Source organism: Amphibalanus amphitrite, unplaced genomic scaffold, assembly GCF_019059575.1.
Source record: "Amphibalanus amphitrite isolate SeventyFive unplaced genomic scaffold, NRLGWU_Aamphi_draft 000496F_arrow, whole genome shotgun sequence".
Classification (NCBI taxonomy): domain Eukaryota; kingdom Metazoa; phylum Arthropoda; class Thecostraca; order Balanomorpha; family Balanidae; genus Amphibalanus; species Amphibalanus amphitrite.
Window position 1 is genome coordinate 197,691 of NW_024881990.1, and position 22,310 is coordinate 220,000.

Genomic DNA, 22,310 nt, shown 5'->3' on the forward strand with positions numbered 1-22,310 from the left:
ATCCGTGACCTCCAATTGAGCTCTGATGACTCCAAGCTTATCTCTGTGACCTGATATGTCCCAGATGACCTCCAATTGAGTTCACTGATGACCCCCAAGTTGATCTCTGTGACCTGACGTGTCCCATATGACCTCTGCGACCTCTAAGTGACCTCTCTGATGACCTTAAGCTGACCTCTGTGACCTGACGTGTCCCAGATGACCTCCGTGACCTCCAATTGAGCTCTGATGACTCCAAGCTGACCTCTGTGACCTGATATGTCCCAGATGACCTCCAATTGAGCTCTTTGATGATCCTAAGCTGACCTCTGTGACCTGACGTGTCCCAGATGACCCTCAGTTGAGCTATGTGATGACCCCAAGTTGATCTCTGTGACTTGACGTGTCCCATATGACCTCTGTGACATCAAGTGACCTCTCTGATGACTCCAAGCTGATCTCTGTGACCTGACATGTCCCAGATGACCTCCAATTGAGCTCTCTGATAACCCCAAGCTGACCTCTGTGACCTGACATGTCCCATATTACCTCTGTGACCTATAAGTGACCTCCCTCATGACCCCAAGTTGACCTGTATGACCTAACGTGTCCCAGATGACCTCCGTGACCTCCAATTGAGCTCTGATGACTCCAAGCTGATCTCTGTGACCTGATATGTCCCAGATGACCTCCAATTGAGTTCACTGATGACCCCTCAAGTTGATCTATGACCTGCCGTGTCCCATATGACCTCTGCGACCTCTAAGTGACCTCTCTGATGACCTTAAGCTGACCTCTGTGACCTGACGTGTCCCAGATGACCTCTGTGACCTCAAGTGACCTCTCTGATGACTCCAAGCTGATCTCTGTGACCTGACATGTCCCAGATGACCTCCAATTGAGGTATCTGATAACCCCAAGCTGACCTCTGTGACCTGACATGTCCCATATGACCTCTGTGACCTCTAAGTGACCTCCCTCATGACCCAAAGTTGACCTGTGTGACCTGTCGTGTCCCATATGACCTCTGCGACCTCTAAGTGATCTCTCTGATTACCCCAAGCTGACCTCTGTGACCTGACGTGTCCCAGAAGACCCCCAATTGAGCGCTGTGATGACCATAAGTTGACCTCTGTGACCTGACGTGCCCCCAAGTTGCCCTTTGTAACCGACGTGTCTCAGATGACCCCCATGACCTTCAATCGAGCTCTATGATGACCCCAACTTGACATCTGTGACCTGACGTGTCCCATATGACCTCTGTAGCCTCTACGTGACCTCTCTGATGACCCCTAAGCTGACCTCTGTGAGCTGACGTGTCCCAGATGACCCCCATGATCTCCAACAGAGCTCTGTGATGACCCCAAGTTGACCTCTGTTACCTGACGTGTCGCTGAAGACCTCCGTGACCTTTATTTGAGCTCTGATGACTCCGAGCTGACCTCTGTGACCTGACATGTCCCAGATGAACTCCAATTGAGCTCTCTGCTAACCCCAAGTTGACCTCTGTGACCTGACGTGTCTCAGATGACCCTGAATTGAGCTCTGTGAAGACCCTAAGTTGACCTCTGTGACCTGACGTGCCCCCAAGTTGCCCTTTGTGACTTACGTGTCTCAGATTGCCTCCGTGGTCTCCAATATAGTTCTGTGATGACCCCAAGTTGACCTGTGTGACTTGGCGTGTCCCATATGACCTCTGTGACCTCTAAGTGACCTCTCTGATGACTCCAAGTTGACCTTTGTGACCTGACGTGTCCCAGATGACCCCCATGTCTCTCTCTCTCTGTCTCTCTGTCTCTCTCTCTCTCTCTCTCTCTCTCTCTCTCTCTCTCTCTCTCTCTCTCTCTCTCTCTCTCTCTCTCTCTCTCTCTCTCTCTCTCTCTCTCTTCTCTCTCTCTCTCTCTCTCTCTCTCTCTCTCTCTCTCTCTCTCTCTCTCTCTCTCTCTCTCTCTCTCTCTCCCTCTCTCTCTCTCTCTCTCCCTCTCTCTCTCTCTCTTTCTCTTCACGTGCCGGTGTCGCGGATCCTATAGGCAAATTTTGTACATACCAGTGTTGATCCCAAGTCTCTGACCGGACATGTATTTTTCCTTCCCTTAGGATGCCGGCGGCGGCGACGACAGTGCGCCGGCGCACATCTCTATGGAGGTGGACACGGCGACCCGTGGGCGACCGCCGCTGCCGCGGTTTGCTACAGGTGGCCATGGCCACTAATCTGTTGGAGGAGGCGCCCCCGGCACAGGTCCCAACCGCCGGAGACGCGGCAGAGACCGGGCAGTGGGCTGGCTTCCAGTAGCGATACGACGCGGTCGTGACAGCGTCTCAGTGCACAGGAGCTGCGGCTGTGGACGATTGTTGAGAGACGGCGCGGGGCACCGATAGAAGCTTGTCTGCTAGAGATCAAATCCTGTCTGCTGGTGGTATATAATGCCGCGTAGCCCCGTGTCCGTGATGATCTTTTAAGGCCGAGCTAGCTACACTAAGCGTGACCGTCCAGGAAACTAGAAAGCACCCACGTGTACTGCGTGTTCGTGCTCACTGGATTCCCTTGATACCCGTAGTTACGTGACCCGCCGACAGGTGGGACCGGTGGCGTTCGCCCTGCCCGCCACCGGCAGTGCGTGCTCGCTTTCGGCAGAGCTCGGAGCTCCCTGTGCGTGGCCCAGTCGCCGGTATTTGAGGCGGTTCGGGTCTCCGCATGTGCTTTGAGCGGTGCGGAGATGGAGGAGGCTATCCGCGAGTTGGCGGAAAAAGTGAGTGCCATCGAGGCATCAGTGCGCGTCATTGACGCTCGTGTGAGTGAGCCCAACGCCGGTCGTCGGCACGTGGCTCCAACGGCTCTCAGTGCAGCCGAGGCTGCTGAGCCCAGTGAGAAGCAGGAGCAGCCGAGTTTCGGCGCGTCAGCAGATCTGCAGGCTGACTTTCGAGCGATTCGGGACAGCCTGAGCAAGGTCAAGCTCCCTCAGGACTTGGTGGTTGGTGACTCCCGAGCCGGAATCGGCAAGGCTGATCTAGCGCGCTTCCAGGTCATCCAGAAGTGCGCCCGTTTCCAGGAAACCGCCTTGAAGATACTGTCTTCGGCGCAGGTAGCTGATCCAGTGATTGACCAGCTCACAACCGTGACGTTGGCTCAGCTCAGGTTCCTACAAGAGGAGTACACTCATCTGATTGTCTCCAACCAGTTCGACGACTCTACGGCGCAGCTGTTCAAAACGCTGCAACACAACCCGGCGACCTTCACGCCTGGAGCAGTGGAAAATCTCCAGCGCGCCGTGGCCATTGCCGGGGCGCGGCAGCATTCTCGTCAGGTCAGCCAAGTTCCTGACCGTGGTCGCTGGCGAGGTCCAGCACCGCAGGGCCAACGGTTATACGGCGGCGCGGTGTCGTCTGATTGGCGGAGCCGCGGTCGTCCCGGCCTGCCGCCGTCACGTGACCTGCCGAGGTCGAGTCAGTCTGGTGGGGCGGGGGCCGGAGCTGCGGACTGATAGTGAGAGTGGACATGGTGCTGCGGCCGGAGGCCTGGGCGGGGATCGGTGCGTCTGATACAGTACTTAACTGGGTGACGGAGGGCGTGCCCATCCCCCTCGTGCGTGAACCCGAGCGTAGAGTGTTCACCAATCCAGTGTTTAGTGGTGCAGAGAAAACGTTTTTGGACCAAGAAATCAGTGCGCTGGAAGAGAGGGGTATTATTCGGCGGGTTCGCGACATGCCCCATTGTGTATCGCCGCTGAAGGTAGTACCCAAGAGTGGCGGCAAGTTCAGACTGATATGCGACCTCAGGTACGTGAACTCGCATTGTGACACGCCAAAATTTTCTTCTGAGGGTATTGATGTGCTGCCGGAGATAGTGCGCGGTGGTGAGCAGGCTGTCACCGTAGACCTGAAGGATGGTTTTTATCATTTTCCGATCAGGGCTGAGTTCCGAACGTATTTAGGGTTTCAGTTTGGCGGTTTTTGGTGGGTGTGGTGCTGTCTACCGTTTGGCTTGCAATGTTCGCCGTTTTTCTTCCACAAATGTATTCGTGTTGTCGTCGAGTATTTGCGTGGTCCTACTCACTCTCTATCCCTGATGGCATATGTGGATGATTTTTATCTTTGCTCGTCAAAAACACGAATTCAGGAGGACATGCGCGTACTGTTGGATACCCTCAAGGCACTGGGGCTTACGGTTAATTTTAATAAGTCCTGTCTCACGCCGTCAGATTCAGTTACGTATTTAGGGTTTGACGTTCACTGTGCGTCTGCGTCTCGACCGCCTTTGATAACAGTTCCGAAGGCTAAAATCCGCAAGCTAAAACAGGACATTTCGAGGTCACTGAAACGTTCTAACGTGTCAGCTAGGGTGCTGGCTCGAATGGCCGGTCGTTGCGTTAGTATGCTCGCCGCGGTGTTCCCCGCAAAGTTGAAACTTCGCAATGTGTACCGACTTTTGAATTCCAGGTCGTCTTGGGGGTCGCTGCTGACGTGGTCCCCCGGAGCCAGGGACGATCTGTCGTGGTGGGTGTCCTCTCTGGACAGCTGGAACGGCCGGCTGCTGGTGCCGCCAGCTGCTTGCGATCTGCAGCTCGCCACCGACGCCTCGGGCTCCGGCTGGGGAGCCGTTCTCTCGGCGCACAGTTGTCAGCTGGCGTCCGGGTTCTGGGACTGTCGGGTGAGTGGCGAGTCTGTCAACTATCGAGAGCTGCTCGCGGTATATTTGGCACTCCTTTCATTCCGTTCAGCGTTAGTTGGGAAAACAGTGGAGATTCTGTCTGACAATGTTGCTACTGTGGCGCACATTAATAATTTTGGATCTTCCAATATTCGCTTGGATAGTGTCGCCCAAGATATATGGGCATTTGCGTTACAGAATGGCATGTCGCTTGTCGCGCATCATATAGCGGGTGTTTCAAACACAGGTCCAGCCGTTTAGCAGAAACGGCTTTTACGATTATCCATATTTTCCTTGAGCTACCGTATGCCCACGCAAGCGTGATAACGAGCGAGTACCATGCCGATAATACGATATGTATGAACAAGAATATCTTGTGATTGAAATTGCACAGCCATGCACTACCGAAGTTCATCGCTGAAATTGCATCTAGACCTGTGTAATTTCTTACTAACAGTAAGAAGCTCGACAGTAGTTTCGGTAGCAGACAGTATGTAGACTACTTGTGTCTTGTAGACAGTAGAGCTCGTCTTGACGGCGAAATGTCATTGTCCAATTTTTCACTGTCCGGCGACCGCGGGATGACATTAACACTGTATGTCACGCCGTGCACATTATGAGCTGACCTTTCCGTGACCTCTCACTGGTAGCCCGCTACATAGCGCCATGAGGGGTCGTTGTGTCTGTCGTTAGGCGTCCCGGCCGGTCCGCCGGTCTCCGGCTGTCTGGGTGACGAGCGGCGTCTGTGGCGACCCCGCTCAGGACGCACCAGCCGCTGGCTCTCCAGCAGACGGCGCACGACCTGGGTGTTGCCTGCTGCCATTATCCATTATCCATTAGCAATCCACATGTGCCTTTGTCTGTTTTCGTTGTGAATAAATGTTTGCCTTGACAAGCGAGCTGAAACATCTTTCAATCGCCCAGTGTCATTCGATGCAATACCCGATCACATGCCGTCGAAAAGGTTATCTCACTCCACGCTGGGGCTCCAAGATTTTCGCGCCTGATGGGGGAGGGGCTGAACCGTGAACCCCCCAGTGAAGGGGCTGAACAGCCCCCCCATTCCCTCGATTTCAACTCAGCTCCTTGACTAGATACGTGTGTTGGTACTTGGTAGTATTAGAACGAGTATTAGAACTCTACCTGAGACGAGGCCACTTGAAGCACCTGGTGCCCTCACCCTGCTGACCTTGAAAGACACGAGCCTAAACTTTTAGTGTAGCACATATGCATGCTAAGGCGTGCCAAAGAACGGCGGCGCTACCGTCTGATCGCTTTCAAAATGACCTCACTCTATTTCTCGTCAAAAACTGTAGCTTCATCACCAGGGTTCTATATTTACTTTGAAACTGAACACGCCCAGCGCTGGCACACACGCGGAGCGGCTTCACATGCGTATACACTCGGTCATCACATGTGGGCATTACACGAGGCCCGGCCGAACAGAACTTGGTGCCGCTAGCGGCCTGGTAGTGCACGGTCAGGCACGGCTCGAAGCCGACGCCACTGACGACGGCGAAGCGCTCCATGTCCTTGACTAGCTGTGCGGGACCGATGCGGTCCACGAAGCGGAAAGGTCCGCCAGTGAGTGGCGGGAAGCCGAGACCCAACACGCCGGCTTCGAGGTCGCCACGTCGAGACCTGTCAAAATGCGGTGCACTTAAGGCCTACAACTGAGGCAACCACAATCACGAGTCAGGAGTTAGGTTAATGGTGGCAATACGATTCATATAAATAGATTAAGGTAGATAAATCAGGCTATGAACTGAATTATTCGAGTCACATCCACCTTCTCAGCTAGCAATGTGAATCTCTCACCGATGTCGGGCTCGTCTTCCATAGCCTGTTCGGTGAGCCCCAGAAGCCGGGCGCCATCCACAGAGCGGGCGACGAACGCGTCGGCGTACTGGGCCAGACCGAGAGAGCGCAGCCAGCCGCCCACCGGAACGCAGCTCCATTCAGAGACCTGACAAAGAACGGAACGGTCACTCTACCTGTACCATAACATTGCAATATTTTCACTGTCCACGTAGCCATCGGGAGTCGGTGTGCCGAACCCTACCTGCGTGGTAGCAGCGCGAAGCGGAGCGCTGGGCATCGGGTGCACCACGACCGGCGCCGGCACTCCCACCGGCCACAGCATCACGGCTCAGTCTTAACAGCCTAATATCAGCAAACATCCGTCTCTAGAAAACCAGCAGCACGTGACGTACCGCTAGTAGCCCTGTAGTGCTCGCAGCAGCGTCAAGCTCTCCTGGCGCCAAAAGCGCAGACGGCGTCACGTGGCTCCCGCAGCTGCCATCCAACACCAGGGGGCAGGCGCCGTCCAGGGCCACCGCCAGCTGCTGCAGCTGGGTCAGCAGCTCGGCCTCCCGGCACGGCCGGCGCAGGGTCGGAGGACGAAGCGACAGCGCGCCGTCAGTTAGAGGTGACAGCCGGGTCAGCGCCGGCCGGTCCTCGGGCGGCAGCTCGCGGCGCACGGTCTCCTCGGCGGCACAGAGCTCAACTGAGGGTCATCTGGGACACGTCAGGTCACAGAGGTCAGCTTAGGATCATCAAAGAACTCAATTGGAGGTCATCTGGGACATATCAGGTCACAGAGGTCAGCTTGGAGTCATCAGAGCTCAATTGGAGGTCACGGAGGTCATCTGGGACACGTCAGGTAACAGAGGTCAGCTTAAGGTCATCAGAGAGGTCACTTAGAGGTCGCAAAGGTCATATGGGACACGTCAGGTCACAGAGATCAACTTGGGGGTCATCAGTGAACTCAATTGGAGGTCATCTGGGACATATCAGGTCACAGAGATCAGCTTTGAGTCATCAGAGCTCAATTGGAGGTCACGGAGGTCATCTGGGACACGTCAGGTCACACAGGTCAACTTGGGGTCATGAGGGAGGTTACTTAAAGGTCACAGAGGTCATATGGGACATGTCAGGTTATAGAGGTCAGCTTGGGGTTATCAGAGAGCTCAATTGGAGGTCATCTGGGACATGTCAGGTCACAGAGATCAGCTTGGAGTCATCAGAGAGGTCACTTGATGTCACAGAGGTCATATGGGACACGTCAAGTCACAGAGGTCAACTTGGGGTCATCACAGAGCTCAACTGAGGGTCATTTGGGTGACGTCAGGTCACAGAGGTCAGCTTAGGATCATCAAAGAGCTCAATTGGAGGTCATCTGGGACATATCAGGTCACAGAGGTCAGCTTGGAGTCATCAGAGCTCAATTGGAGGTCACGGAGGTCATCTGGGACACGTCAGGTCACAGAGGTCAGCTTAAGGTCATCAGAGAGGTCACTTAGAGGTCGCAGAGGTCATATGGGACACGTCAGGTCACAGAGGTCAACTTGGGGGTCATCAGTGAGCTCAATTGGAGGTCATCTGGGATATATCAGGTCACAGAGGTCAGCGCCTTGGAGTCATCAGAGCTCAATTGGAGGTCACGGAGGTCATCTGGGACACGTCAGGTCATACAGGTCAACTTGGGGTCATGAGGGAGGTCACTTAGAGGTCACAGAGGTCATATGGGACATGTCAGGTCACAGAGGTCAGCTTGGGGTTATCAGAGAGCTCAATTGGAGGTCATCTGGGACATGTCAGGTCACAGAGATCAGCTTGGAGTCATCAGAGAGGTCACTTGATGTCACAGAGGTCATATGGGACACGTCAGGTCACAGAGGTCAGCTTGGGGTCATCAAAGAGCCCAATTGGAGGTTACGGAGGTCATCTGGGACATGTCAAGTCACAGAGGTCAACCTGGATCATCACAGAGCTCGATTGAAGGTCATGGGGGTCATCTTGGACACGTCAGGTCACAGAGGTCAGCTTGGGGTAATCAGAGAGATCACTTAGAGGTCGCAGAGGTCATATGGGACATGTCATGTCACACAGGTCAACTTGGGGTCATGAGGGAGGTCACTTAGAGGTCACAGAGGTCATATGGGACATGTCAGGTCACAGAGGTCAGCTTGGGGTTATCAGAGACCTCAATTGGAGGTCATCTGGGACATGTCAGGTCACAGAGATCAGCTTGGAGTCATCAGAGAGGTCACTTGAGGTCACAGAGGTCATATGGGACACATCAAGTCACAGAGGTCAACTTGGGGTCATCACAGAGCTCTGATGGAGATCATGGGGGTCATCTGGGACACATCAGCTCACAGAGGTCAACTTGGGATCATCATAGAGGTCACATAGAGGTTACAGAGGTCATATGAGACACGTCAGGTCACAGATGTCAACTTGGGGTCATCACATTGCTCAATTGGAGACCACTGACGCAGCTGAGACACGTCGGTCACAAAGGGCAACTTGGGGGCACGTCAGGTCACAGAGGTCAACTTATGGTCATCACAGAGCTCAACTGGGGGTCTTCTGGGACATGTCAGGTCACAGAGTTCAGCTTAGGGTCATCAGAGAGATCACTTAGAGGTTACAGAGGTCATATGGGACACGTGAGGTCCCAGAAGTCAAGTTGGGGTCATCACAGAGCTCAAATGGAGGTCATCTGGGACATGCCAGGTCACAGAGGTCAGCTTAGAGTTATCAGAGCTAAACTGGAGGTCACGGAGGTCATCTGGGACACGTCAGGTCAAAAAGGTCAACTTGGGGTCATCGCAGAGCTCATTGGAGGTCATGGGGGTCATCTGGGACACGTTTTTGGAATCGGGTGAATTTTGGGGGATGACCCTTGCAACGTCCAACACCGCCTTTCTGGATTCGCCAGTAGTTGCTGGAATGGTGTTAGGCTACTTCCAATTCCTGAATGCCCCAATAAATGTGAAATAGCATATTATGGACCATTTTCAACACTCTTGCTGCCTCGCTGGCATGGATGGAGGCCTCATAGACGACCTGTCAGTTCAAGCTCTATAACTTGCATTAGCATCAACGGATTGCAACAAAATTTTCAGGATTTCAAGTTCAAACAATTTTACACGTACCACGTAAATTTCGAGGCAATGACCCGAATGACCTGTGACCTATTCGGTATACCCCAAGGCAAGGTCAACTTGCGACACTGACACTACTTACGACTGCTATTTCAATTTTGTAAGTTGTGTCGCAAATCAGGCAACATACAATACATTAAAATTACAATAACCCACACCAAAACACACTATACCTACCAAATCAAGTTCTTCAGCACCCCTAAGGCCAGTGCACTGGCACGGGGCACGCGGGGCACGTCCAAGGTCAAATCGCGTTTCTCAGATTTTCGGTTTGTTATTTTCATCAAGGTTTTGATAGGTGCTCGCACGGTAGCCATGTTGGGATAGGTGAATTAAAGGTTAAATTATTTAAATATTTTAAAATAATTTAAGACCTGCCAAGCCTAACAATACGCAGAATAATAACCAGCATTAAAAATTGTATTGGGATAAAAATTTATATGTGAATCGAAAGGGTCCGCTAAAAATGACCTTGACCTTTGACCCGTCATTTCTCCGTAGTTTGACCTTGCCAAAACAAGAAAAACCAGCAGTAGCATCTCCAACATTGGTTGCATTATTGAGCAAAAAATTATTGAAATCTAAGGGGTCCTCCTTTCTCACCTGGCCACGTGGTCACTTCCACTTCCTGTATTACACATACGTGACCTTGATTCTGACCTTTGACCTACTATATATCAGTTCGTGCTGCTTGCCAAAGTAAGAAACTGATATTTTTGAAATCAGCTCTTCATGGACTATAGTTGTACCAATTTTTACGAGAATCCAAAGGGTCCGCCGAGAATGACCTTGAACTTTGACCTAAGATTCCTCAGTTCTTAGGGGGTGCCAAGCCTAGGTGATTTATTTTCGTAATAAGCATGTCCTGGTCTATCTATCCTGTTAATTTAAATTGATTCTGAGGGGTCCGTTTTTGTCATTTTTTCCACGAATGTGGTGCTGGAATCCGAATCCGAATTTGAAGCCAACTTTATGAACGTGTCAGCAACTGCGTGAGAATTCGTCGAGATGGCCTTGATTCGTCGCAGTTTCTTTCCGTTGTGGTTTGGTGGGTTTAGGTGTATGCGTGGTAGGGTAGGGGGGCACGGTAAAAAATATTTTTGGAGCTACCTTGACTCTTCATCTTGGCGATATTGATAAAGTATTAAAGTATTTTTTCAAAGCCCGGTTCTTTGGTAATTTTCTTCTTGACGGGAATCCTCAAAACTGGATATCAATATCAAGATTTTTCACAAAGACTTGGATATTTTGGTAGTCATTAAGATATTTTCCAGGTTCCATGACATACTTGCAAATTGAACTTTGCTAGCTTATTTGTTTACTGTCTTCCGATTATCTGTTTTACATTGTTGAGTCGCAAGCTGAAGCTACGGCTAGATACATAAGGTGTGATCCATGATGATGGTGATGTGTTAATGCGTGCTTGTCTTGTCTGTGAAGTAACGGTGTGAAAATGATTTCAGTCACTCCCTCTGTAGGTACCTATTTAACCAATACCGATCCAGAACTAGCAGATTCAAAGATTTAGGGGCTGAAAATGGGGTTTATCAGAGCATGATCTGAAGTTGTAGCAGCTCCGGCAGAAGCCTGGCCTGGCTGAAGAGCTTGGAGCCAAACTGCTGTTGAATTAAAACAATTATAGAATTATGTATCTTCCAGTAATGAGCTTATGCTAGAATGGTTACTATCACATATGCAGGCTTCTATCTACAGCAAAGATATCTAATGTCATGATGGTGGTGTTGCTGAATGCATGTCACACACTTTTATTGCCCTTTAAACCTTTTCTTCCATTGATAGCGATATGCTTACCATGTGCAAAGGTGCATACTGCATAGTTAGGGTGCCTGATTCTGTTATGTCTGTATTAATTAATGGATACTGATAATGTGCATCCTCAGTCGGGCGCACTATGGTATCGGCAGTCCATTTATAGAAACGTTTCTATTTTTGGAAGAAAGTTCCAAAAATGGAAACGCTAAAAACCAACTGTTCCAATAATGGAAACGCTCCGTTTCTATTTTCGGAAACGCAAGGAGCACATAAACCTGTTCGGTAGTTTCCGCAACAAACCATAGATTTCCGCATCAAACGAAGGCCACCAATAAAAAGACCGCATTTCGCTTCATAATTCCAACGTTGAACAGAAAAATCGGCTGTTGAACAGGCTTGCATGGTCCACTTCCTTTTGTAAACAATAGATTTTTTCATGATAGGTGAACTTTTATGTGTCATTAATGAAATATATCTCATTTTTTTGTGGAAAAATTTGATTTTCACAAGAATGACAATTTTTTAATTGACAGACTTGCTGTCTGGTATTCATTAATATTTTACATTGCTGTAAAGCAAGCCCTGAATGGCGTGTTGGTGACCACGTGCGGAGATCGTCTCTCCGGCTTTGGAAGGCGGTAAGTTGGAAAATATTTCGTACAGATGCTTCTAAGTGGGCAAACTGAACTTGTTAGCACCCATTTAACTTACGAATGTGTGAAAGTTGGTAGAATGTATGTAAATAATTGCATTAAAGGTCTGATATGTTACTGCTTGTCGGAAGCGATCCAAGCTGTCGTCCAGTTTTAAACGATTCAATTATATAAAAAAGTGATGACAAGGTGTTATAAACAATTTCTATGGATAGGGAAATGCTCAAACTGTTCTAATTGCCCACTTTGCACCGTATTAGTTCAGTAGGCCTTCAGTTAGTGCCTGTGTAAGGCCCATTGAATAATGCTTTATGAAGCACAGTTTCCATTTTTGGAACAAATGACGAATTTTAACTCAAGTTGTACATACAGCTCACAGATGCAGTAGGTTATATGTATTTCAACTCTTATTTGCATTTAATGTTTTTAGAAGCACTTTCTGCCTTTCTCATTTCTAATAATCCACGAGAAGGTTGGAAAAGGTGCACGCTCCGACAGCATGAAATGCGAACCGGAGCTTCTGAACTGGCCTGATTAGGCCGAAGTTTAACTCCAACCTTACTTAAAAAGCCTTGCTTTTCTTGGGAAGCCAGAGTCTGTTAACCGCAATTCAGGGCACATCGCGACGCTTACTGCAGTCACGCATGCATGCTTGCAACAGTTAAAATATGTTATAATGTGGGTTTCGTAAGCAGTAGCAGCTTAGTAGGCAAGACGGTTGGACAGTTCTGGGGTTTATGTAGGTGCCTAGAAATTGGGGACTTTCCCCAGAAGACACATTTTCATAAGCATTATTGTACCAACATCAGCTTTCGGGCACCATGCCCAAGCAATTGGAGGACCATTCATGCGAAATTTTGATGCAAAGGGAAATCACCCATATTGGAACATGTACCGGCATCAATAGCTCGGCAATTACTTAGAGGGCGTGGGGTAGACAGGCCCACATATCAATAATATGGGTGCTTATGCCTTTTCCTGTGTTGGCTCATAGTTTCCATTTTTGGAACCTTCCGTTTCCAAAAATGGAACGTTGACAAGGGTTTGCGTCAGGGCATCAGATTCGCCATTTGCGTACGAAAATATTGTTGGATTTTACTGTTTTGGGAAAAAACATATCGAAGAAGACACGCCAGCTGAAAAGACTACTATTAACTTAAGAAATACAGAAATATGCCTGCTTAAAAATTGGCGTTTCTAATTTTGGAACTGGCGTTTCCATAAATGGAACAAAGTGCCTTCCAAATTTGGAAACGTTTCCTTTAATAGATACGTATCCATAAATGGACTGCCGATACCATAGTGCGCCCGACTGTCCTGGACCTGTCTGTTTTTCAGAATTGAATTAAAAATGGCAAAGCAGCATCTACTGTATGTGGCATTTTTAGCCACTCTTCTGGTGCCACACATCTTGGCCAATGGTAGGTACATTATGTGCATTGTCCTTTTTTTCTTTGTTCTTTTTTGTTGTTGAAGCAGGTATGAATTACATGGTTAAAGGAAATAGTTCACTTTCCTGAAATTAGTATTTTGCTATGGATTCATGTTTTTTTATGCTCAAAATGATCAGAAAATAAAACAAAACGTTTTTGTAAAAAGGATTATTTGCTATATTTTAGTATAAGAAGAACTATATTCTATATAAAATAATGTTTGACGCGGAAGCTTATTACGCGTTGACCAATCATATTGCGTAGGACAAACCCATCGGCTGTAAGCAGCGTTCTGATTGGCTGACGATGACGTGACTGCATTCCTCAGCAAGGCACGCATTCCTCTGCAAGGCACTCTTTTCGGAACGAAAAATGGAATATCTTCGTCTAGGGTGATCGTTGGGCCGTTAAAGCTTCTGATTTGTGCTAGTCTCAGCGCAAGCAACAAAACTGCTATTCCAGTTCCAAACCCCATGTTAAAAGTGAACTATTTCCTTTAACTGCCAATATGTGCATTAAAATCAACATGTGAAGGTTGCAGGCATGAGGCATGTAAGGTTTTCTGCTTTTTAGCTGACTGCTCTACTGGCATCTGGCTTTCATAATTTTCTTCAGGATATTCGTGTAAAAGCTGTGCCAATGTCACACGCTACAGTATTTACATATTGTGTTACATTGATGTTACATGGCTGATGTACATGCAGTCATGAACTTAGGTATCACCCTATCAAATAATTTGCTCAATAATGGTGGCAAAGGAAGGCTTTTATTTGACACAGTGTCATAGTATTGCCTTTGAAACAGGGTTCTTAGTGGAATATTTGGACTGTATTTGGATCAAATAGCTTAGAATATGGAAAATAAACCACAACATATTTTTCTTCACTGTTTTTAGGCTTCCTAAACACTGAACAAGTACCTACCTAATCTAATATTGCTTGCTGAGGACTTTATGACATCTAAATCTGAGAGCAGCCTTCCACTTCAGAGATGAAGTGTAATGAATGGTGGTTGTGCTTACTGCTTAACATTGTGGTAGCCTAATATGTAATTATTAATAGTGCCTATTGTCCAGAGATGGGCCACGGAAAGGTTGTTCACAGTTTGGTGCTGTATCGGGAGGCGCAAAGGCTGGTGTGGGAGCCGGGAGGGGAGGGTGGGTTTCTGTTACCAACGGGTCGGAGAGCGCTTGGTGACGGTCACCTTTCTCCGGGGGTGGTGAACTGCAGAGCCGGGCCCCTGCGACGTCGAGCCGCCGCTCAACTGCACGGCCTGCCTGGCGCTGGCCCCCGACTGCAGCTGGTTCGTCTGCGAACAGGACGGCAGCGCGCTGTGTGCCAACACGACCGCAGGCGCCGCAGAGGGCTGCCACCCGGGCAATGCCACCGACTGTACCGGTGAGCCGACCCGGCCGGCAGGGCCATGTGTGCTCTAGGGGAACCGAGCCCAGACGGGCCAGTCTGTGTGCTCGACGGCCGGTGTTGTGTCGATGGTACGCCGCCACCAAGAGAGGGTGCCGCAGGCGGCAGAGTTGACGGGGTCTCCTTTTTCTGCAGAAGCCGGCCCGGATGATCCGACGACCACCGTGTTCCCCACTACCACTGAGCCGCCTACGACCACTGAGCCGCCCACCACCGAGCCGCCCACCACCGAGCCTCCTACTGAGCCGCCCACCACTACCGAGCCTCCTACTGAGCCGCCCACCACTACCGAGCCTCCTACTGAGCCGCCGACCACTACCGAGCCTCCAACTGAGCCGCCCACCACTACCGAGCCGCCGCCCACCACTGAGGCGCCTACCGAGCTGCCCACCACCACAGAAGGTGGGGACTGGGGATACTGCGTGTAGGCAAAGAGTCGAGCAAATTGACTGAGTGTACCCCCAGGCCAGCGTGGCGGCTATTCAATTCATCATCGATCAAAGCCATCGTGCTCTTACCTGTGAAACATAAGCATGATCTGTAAATATCTTCACATATTTATTGTGTGTTTGTTAAATCAGTTTCTGCTCTAATCGGACAGGATTCCGGTAGTCTTATACATGCAAACTAAATTGAGGTTTTGAGGTTTTGTTTTTAAATTTAGGTAACTTGGCCAACATTGGTTCACGGCGTCTTGTACTGTAACAATAGGTACCTCGGAATTAAAATTGTCTCCCCTGGTCCCCGCACGTGCTGACGGCGTCCCTGCCTCGCCAGTGCCGACCACGATGGCTCCGCAGCCGACGCCGGGCCCGACTCCTGCGCCTCGCACCGGTGGCTTCAGCTTCGGCAGTTTCGTCGGTGAGTGTGACAGCCGCGCCGTCCCAAAATGTGGCGATCTTTGCTAGAAACGACATCGAAACGAAAATGTTTGCTCATTAGTACCTCCAATTTTAGGAGCAGTTTCCCGCTCCGTTGTACTGACAGTGTCTGCGCGTATGCTTGCATAAAATCCTACTACACAGATTTGTACATACATATACCAGTAAAACGCCTTTTGGGCGACCAACGGAGCGAGCGAGAGGATGGGCCTTGCACGTGCGAAATTGCGAGGGGGTACCTCCAACTAACTTTTGCACTGCACCCTACTAACCGGTCTTTAGCGATGTGCCAAATTTCAGCGCAATCGGCCTAGCCGTTCTCGAGATCTGGAAGCGGCACACTGCACGTGCGCACGTGCAAGCGGGGTCCAAACTGACTTTTGCAGGGCACCCTACTAACTGGTCCCCAACCGTGTACCAAATTTGAGCGCAATCGGCCCAGCCGTTCTCGAGATCTGGGAGCGCCCCCTGCACGTGCGCACGTGCTGTAGCACCCCAACCTTAACACATGCAGATGAATTATCTGATGGAGACCTAACTGTGTACCGAGTTTCAATTCAATCGGCCCAACCATTGTGCCGTTATTGAGGTTGCAATTTTGGGGGTTCTTAAAAAATGTCCAACTTTACCACGCGCCACGTGCGGTGGTTGGCAAGAACGCATGGTGTCCATCACACCACAGAACTTTTACGTCCAAGTGACATTCAGTAAAGAAGACCGCTTGTCAATCGGATGTCCCGTTCCTAAGATATTAGCTTTTGAAGAGCGTCCCCACGGCCGCTCATACTCAGGATTTTCCCTTCAGTATGAGACTCCGCTCGCTTCGCTCGCTCCGTAATAAACTTCTACTGTCCTTTTTCCTTTATCAGCGTCGAATTCCTTTGGTTTTCGACGCTGATCCCCGTTTTTGTGTATGAATTTTCCGCTATGACGCCCAATTTAATATATACTTGGACCCCGACGGTCGTGTCGCGGTGAGCTGCCACCGTGGGGTCTCCGATTGTCGGTACATTGATTCGGTACCCGGAATATGATGAATCACGTCACGGGCCGCGAATTGACGCACATATATCGCCAGAAACTGCTGTTTGTCCGCGAAATTCGGAGCTGCTCTGGCTGTGGCGATACCGTGTGTGGCACTTGCACCCTAATGTTTGTGGTTTGATTTGACGTTATCCCGTTCTTCATCTGATGTATGTTGTGCGTGGTGTTTGTCTCCACCGTTTTTTCCTCTACCTATCTACGCACTGTATTGTGGCCTGTGCTCCCATGGTCGTCCTACGATCTCCTTGCCCTGCGTCGTTTACTCACCATATGTGTCTGATCACGTGCTATCAGTGTACGATTTGTTTTGATCCGTGTCGGCTTGCGCCATGTACTGCTTTGTGCTGTTATCTGTTCTGTTTGTGGGCGCCGATGACCACTTAATCCGGGCGCCCAAAAACCCCAATTCATCATCATCATCATCTGTTCTGTTTGTTACGTGCGGGTGGTGTGCCTTATGAGTTATAAGTGTTACCTATGCCTTACCCTGCGCTCAGTCCGTGAGGCCGTCTGTCCCATTTGTGGCCCGGTATCGTGCTAACCGTAGGCGATGTCCTTTGCTGTAAGCACGCCGTGAACTGCTTCCATCTCCCGCCTGCCGCCTCCTTGTGTGTTAACCCGACCTCTCTCGCCGTATCGCAGGTGGCATGGTGTTCTGTATGGTGATTTTCGCCGGCGTGTTCGTCGGTCTCAAGATCTACCGCCGTCGGCAGGCCATGACTGGACGGTACAACAACCTGTGAGTTTGTCCCCTCGGCACCCCGCTGGTGGTGAACGGGTCAGCCTGTCCGACGCAGTTCGTTAGCTCGCGGATACTGGCAGCACGCAATTTTATTTGTCTATTTTGTTTTGTTACTGTTCTCGCTTTGCGATGCCCACGTTTGGTGTTGATGTGCTATCATTTTGTTCAATATTGTTATCATTTCAGTTGCACTAGTTGTGTCGCCCTGCCTCTGCAGTGTCTGTGGTGTCGGGCTTATCTACATTCACTGGCATGTTTCGTTACGTTCAGTTTCGTTTCTCACGTTATGTTTACTGTGTTGGTTGACGGTGGCTGCGACTCTCTCATTTGCAGGTAACCGGCGCGACCGACAAGGTCCGCCCCTGCGGACGGCGGCCCGTCAGTGGGCCCCTCTCTGAGACGGGAGGCGGGTCAGGAATTTGCCCACTCGGCGATAGGGCGATAGGGGATCCACGTCTGAACCCACGGCCGTATCTGGGGCGCGCGACCTTTGCCCTTCCGGCACTTCTCGGCAATGGGGTTACAGCGTGCCTTCAAATACCAGCTCAAAGTAGCGACTTCACACCGGAACTTGGAGATCAGCAATAGAAAGGATAGGACTGTCGGTGTGGAAACTCATTTCAATGAACAGATATGCATGTAATTCAACCTGTGCTAGCAGTTAAAATGTCAACGCGGGGCGCGGGCTCTCTTGATGGTTAAACATTACCTATTAATCTCGTATGCTTCACCTGTACAGTCACCAGCAGTTGCTACCCATCACCCCCGGACGGCGGGGGAGCAAGCTACCACCGCCCCTGCGAGACTAGCGCCGCCATGCGCCAAGAAGTGGAAACACCACGTGACTGACGCCACGTGAGGGCAGGGTCACGTGATGGAGGGGCGGAGCATAGTAGCTTTTGCGCCCGACACTAACTGAAATGCGGCGCTGTGATTGGGCGCCTTAGCATGAATGAAGCCCCGGCGCCAGAATCAGCCGTTCGCCTAATATGGAAAGTGAGCCTTTGCGTTTCACTGTTCTGTATTGGTTTGAGAGCCACGGCACCATACGAATTGAGAGCCCCTTTGAACGGGTCACCGCCCGAGGCACTGAGGCGACGGCTGTGCCGGGCAAAGTCTCGCCTGGTGGGAGAGGTGGGCCAGGGAAAGTGCGATCGAGCAGCCACTGGGACGTGGATTGGTATAATGCAACCACGACAAACGATGTCAGCAGCCTCTTCTCGTGTCATAGACAGTGTCTCTGACACGAAAAGCTAGACAGACAACGTGGGCAGTGCCCACTCAAAAGCTACTAAACGATCGATCCAGTTAAGAAGTTGGCGAGGTAGCCAGACCAAATAAAAAGTTTTTAATTCGATTTCGGTTGACAAATGACATACAAGCCCGCTGTGACGGACCAAAAAAGGAGCTGAACAGTTTATACAATTTCTAAAAAGCTCAACGGTTTAAAAATTCAAAAATTAAATGTTAAAATTCAGCCTGCATGTTTAAACTCTGGTCCGGCGCTGGCAGGAAGCTTATGTTGCCACTTGCAATTCCACTACGTTGTAATATAACCAAGAGTTCTGTGAGAGCAGCAACTGAAAGCCCCGTTGAGGGGGAGGGCGGCGCGAAACGGCCCCTCTCTCCTTTTCAGTCGATATCTCCTAAAGTATAGCAAATGTCGCCACCAAACTTTCAAGACCCCTCCGGGCATCATTTTTACACCTTGTGACCAATTTTTCCAGAGCTCTTATGAAAGGTTAGTCAGAAATGACGTCAGAGGGATGCCATGTTCTGTCATTTTCGACCCAATAAAAGGTTTAGCGGGAAGAGCTGTCACGCTTACAGTTTTGAAGATAACGAAAAATATTCAAGATAAAAAAGATGTAAAATAAACAGCGCTACCAAACTGCTAACTCTTATTTCCAAACACAAATTGATTTTGACCATCAAAACTATAGAAGTATAACACCCCGAAAATACCAACAACTTTCAAAATTATAACTGAAATATAGTATGTTATAGAACTATCTGCTCTAGATATGCCAAACTTAAACTCGATAGCTCCATTTTTAGCAAAGTTATGGCAAAAAAAACTACTAAAAATTTACTACGTAAAATTTTCAAATTCAATTTCTAGCCGTCACAGAACACACAAAGCAAGCCAAAAGCCACCATTGGATTTCTTGTGATGAGCTGCATCGAATAGATACCCCTTTTATGCAAAATATCAACTTTAAATTTGACCTTCTTTGACCTGGCTTTGACCTGACCTCCACCAGAATGTAATCTAAACTGGCCCCAATGGCCGTCTAGCTCACACCATTGAATTTTAAATGTAAAATTGGCCATAAAACATGTATCACACGACCCTAGCATAGTTGGGTTCATATTGTGACCCTTAGTGACCTGACCTCTGTGAACTGACCTGGCATCAATGACCTCTTTAGGCAACATATTTATTAGACAACAAACGCTCCATCGATGTTTTTCGATAGCATGCCTTTTATTTGATGTGTTAACTGACTGTAACGCTTTCCTTAGACTAAATCGGTGAAAAAATGCGACCTTTGACCTGACTTATGACGTCATGGGTTGCACCTAGGTCAACGAAACCTGGTAACAAGGTAGTTCCCTGGTGGGGCTATCGAACGCTTTTTGAATGTTTAAAATCGGTCGGTAACTTTCCGAGATCTCAGGTGGAGGGCGAAACGGCTGCACCATCCGATCAGGTGGTAGGGTCCGCCAATAGCCCAAGGGGGCGCGGAATATTTATTCACTCATACAAAGTCATTTATTTTGAGAACACCTTTCTCACGCCACGACATGGTCCACTCGTAATAGAACGAGATGAGGAGTGTTTTCACGCCTCCTTATGCACGGCTCTAGTGTCATTGAGCTATCAACTGTCAGCGGTTTTCGGACAATGAAGTTCTTAGTTCTTACTGAATCCAATTTTATTTCAAACGATTGTCACTGTGCTAGTTTTCTTCTTACACGTTTTTGAAAAAGCGCTGAAGAAGTCTTTGATAGACGAAACCGGTCCGCTTATTCTTTTTCTAATTGTTTTTTGAATATATTCGTTAGACTACTGGCTCTTTACTACAAAATTTGAGAATATTTGGAATTACTTTGACCCGAACGATGTGCAGCTGAATTTTCCCTCTTGAATGATTATGGACAGCTCGCGAAATTAACTTCAACCTAAACTACCGACAAGCAGAAGAAAATCCGATACAAGCCTACCTCAATCCTCTCACCGTATTCAACCGTTGAAACGTTAAAGGCATTTGTTCAGTCCGAGTTGCCATGTCGACCACCCGCGCCGTGCTGGGGGGGGGGGGGGGAGCGTTTTACGCCCTTCCCCCTCAGGTTTTTCGCGAATATCTCAAAAACGGCGACGCGACGCGTAGCGCCATTCAAGGTCAGGTCACCAGGTAACGTCAAGTGACCTTACCTCAGAAAAAAAAAAAAATTTCGAAAGCTCGTTGTAGTTACACCGACTGAGCGATCACTTTAACCCTCGCCGGCACAGGCCATTTTGCGTCCTTCGACGGCACAAGGGGTACGACCCCCCCTCGTACCAACCTCGTTGGTTGGTACGACCCCCCCCTCGAGGTTGGCCCCTGATCGAGCTAGAGCTTCGCGGAAAAAAACGAGCGTGCTGCCCGTCACGAGAGGAAGCCGATGATACCCAATTTTAAGGTCCTAGGTCATCGGGTGACCTTCCAGGTCAGGTCAATGACCCGAAAACCGGGAAAATCGGGACCTGTTAGAAAGTCGGAAAGTGTGGCTGCTATGTGATTTTCCGGGGTGCTGCTCACGAATATCATGTTAGTTTTGATCAGAGATGATGTCTTTAAGCATTTAGACCAGGTCGGGTCAGGTCAGGTCAGGTCAGCCGGTAGGGGTTGTGACGGGTATCCGTAATACGTGTCAACCGCCTCTGACAGCTTCGTAACATGTTACGAAGGCACCAAAACTACTTCGTAAATGTTCAAATGGTTGCTAAATTCAAATTCAGCTCCAAAAACTAGCCTAGAAACATGTAAAACTCGAAAAAGTGAACCGAGGTCACCCGAGGTCAGCAAAGGTCAATGACCTGACCTGACCTTCAAGTGACCTTGACACCCACCCCAATGTATGTGAGCAACATGAAACATCAAATCACATGTTTGAACGTTTGAAACCACGAAAAGCTTGCAAACGCGCGACTAACGCGAGCCGACATACGCCGAATCGCGATTCCGGCCAAACATGGGCTCGGAAAAGAGGTCACAGGTCAAAGGTCATTTGGGTCAGATCCATGAAATTTTCAGGGTAGGTGTAAAATTGATCAAAGCGAGGGTACTGAAAGTTTCGTCACGATCGGCCGCTTTTTACGCGAATTATTCGCGAAAAAAAACCTTAGGGGGGTTGCATCACCCCCCCCCCCCCCCTGTGCCGGCGAGGGTTAAAACTTTCAGTAATTGCTTAGGGTAACAGTATGTATAAAATGGATGCCTCGGATTTCTTATGTCTGTGGCCTAAGGTCAGGTCAGTTTTGCAACTGCTCCATTAGGTATAAGTCAATGGGAGAAAATTGAAATGCGCCTCTTTTGGATGAATTTCGTTCTACACCTCTCAAACATCGGTCCATAGGTAAACATGACACACTGAATCGGTAAATTGCACCTGTGACCCCTGCGTGGGCCCCTGAGGTCATTTTAGGACATAAAAGGTCTTCAGCTGTTTTTTGACTTTTGACAGAGACGTGCTAGAGCGGTGAAAACACCGTTGATCTGAGGCCAAATTTGAGGTCA

At 49.5% G+C, this 22,310-nt stretch overlaps 1 protein-coding gene and 1 long non-coding RNA gene across 28 annotated transcripts in view; one reads left to right on the forward strand and one right to left on the reverse strand.

Moving 5' to 3' along the window:
- Nucleotides 1-5,944: 5,944 nt before the first annotated feature.
- LOC122392659 lies at nucleotides 5,945-10,529 on the reverse strand. 3 transcript variants are annotated; one of them, XR_006258568.1, is made up of 4 exons: nucleotides 10,183-10,529; nucleotides 6,841-7,144; nucleotides 6,446-6,593; nucleotides 5,945-6,268 (listed from the first exon to the last, which is right to left on the reverse strand). It is a non-coding gene; the product is annotated as an uncharacterized LOC122392659 (long non-coding RNA). The 3 variants fall into 3 exon arrangements; XR_006258569.1 differs by having other exon boundaries at nucleotides 6,841-7,133; nucleotides 9,757-10,188; XR_006258567.1 differs by lacking the exon at nucleotides 10,183-10,529 and adding an exon at nucleotides 9,757-10,045.
- Nucleotides 10,530-10,589: 60 nt separating this feature from the next.
- Nucleotides 10,590-22,310, forward strand: part of LOC122392660 (salivary glue protein Sgs-3-like) — a 17,070-nt gene continuing 5,349 nt past the window's right edge. Inside the window, exons 1-7 of one of the 25 annotated variants that reach the window (XM_043387774.1) lie at nucleotides 10,590-10,627; nucleotides 13,344-13,426; nucleotides 14,668-14,835; nucleotides 14,995-15,261; nucleotides 15,637-15,720; nucleotides 17,427-17,523; nucleotides 17,860-18,251. In XM_043387774.1, coding sequence (XP_043243709.1) covers nucleotides 13,357-13,426; nucleotides 14,668-14,835; nucleotides 14,995-15,261; nucleotides 15,637-15,720; nucleotides 17,427-17,523; nucleotides 17,860-17,863 — 690 coding nt within the window. In that variant the 5' untranslated portion in view covers nucleotides 10,590-10,627; nucleotides 13,344-13,356 and the 3' untranslated portion in view covers nucleotides 17,864-18,251. Of the gene's footprint in view, nucleotides 10,966-11,832; nucleotides 11,991-13,343; nucleotides 13,427-14,667; nucleotides 14,836-14,994; nucleotides 15,262-15,636; nucleotides 15,721-17,426; nucleotides 17,524-17,859; nucleotides 18,252-22,310 lie in introns of those variants that run through there. The other 24 variants (XM_043387773.1, XM_043387770.1, XM_043387775.1 and 21 more) reach the window with 24 other exon arrangements.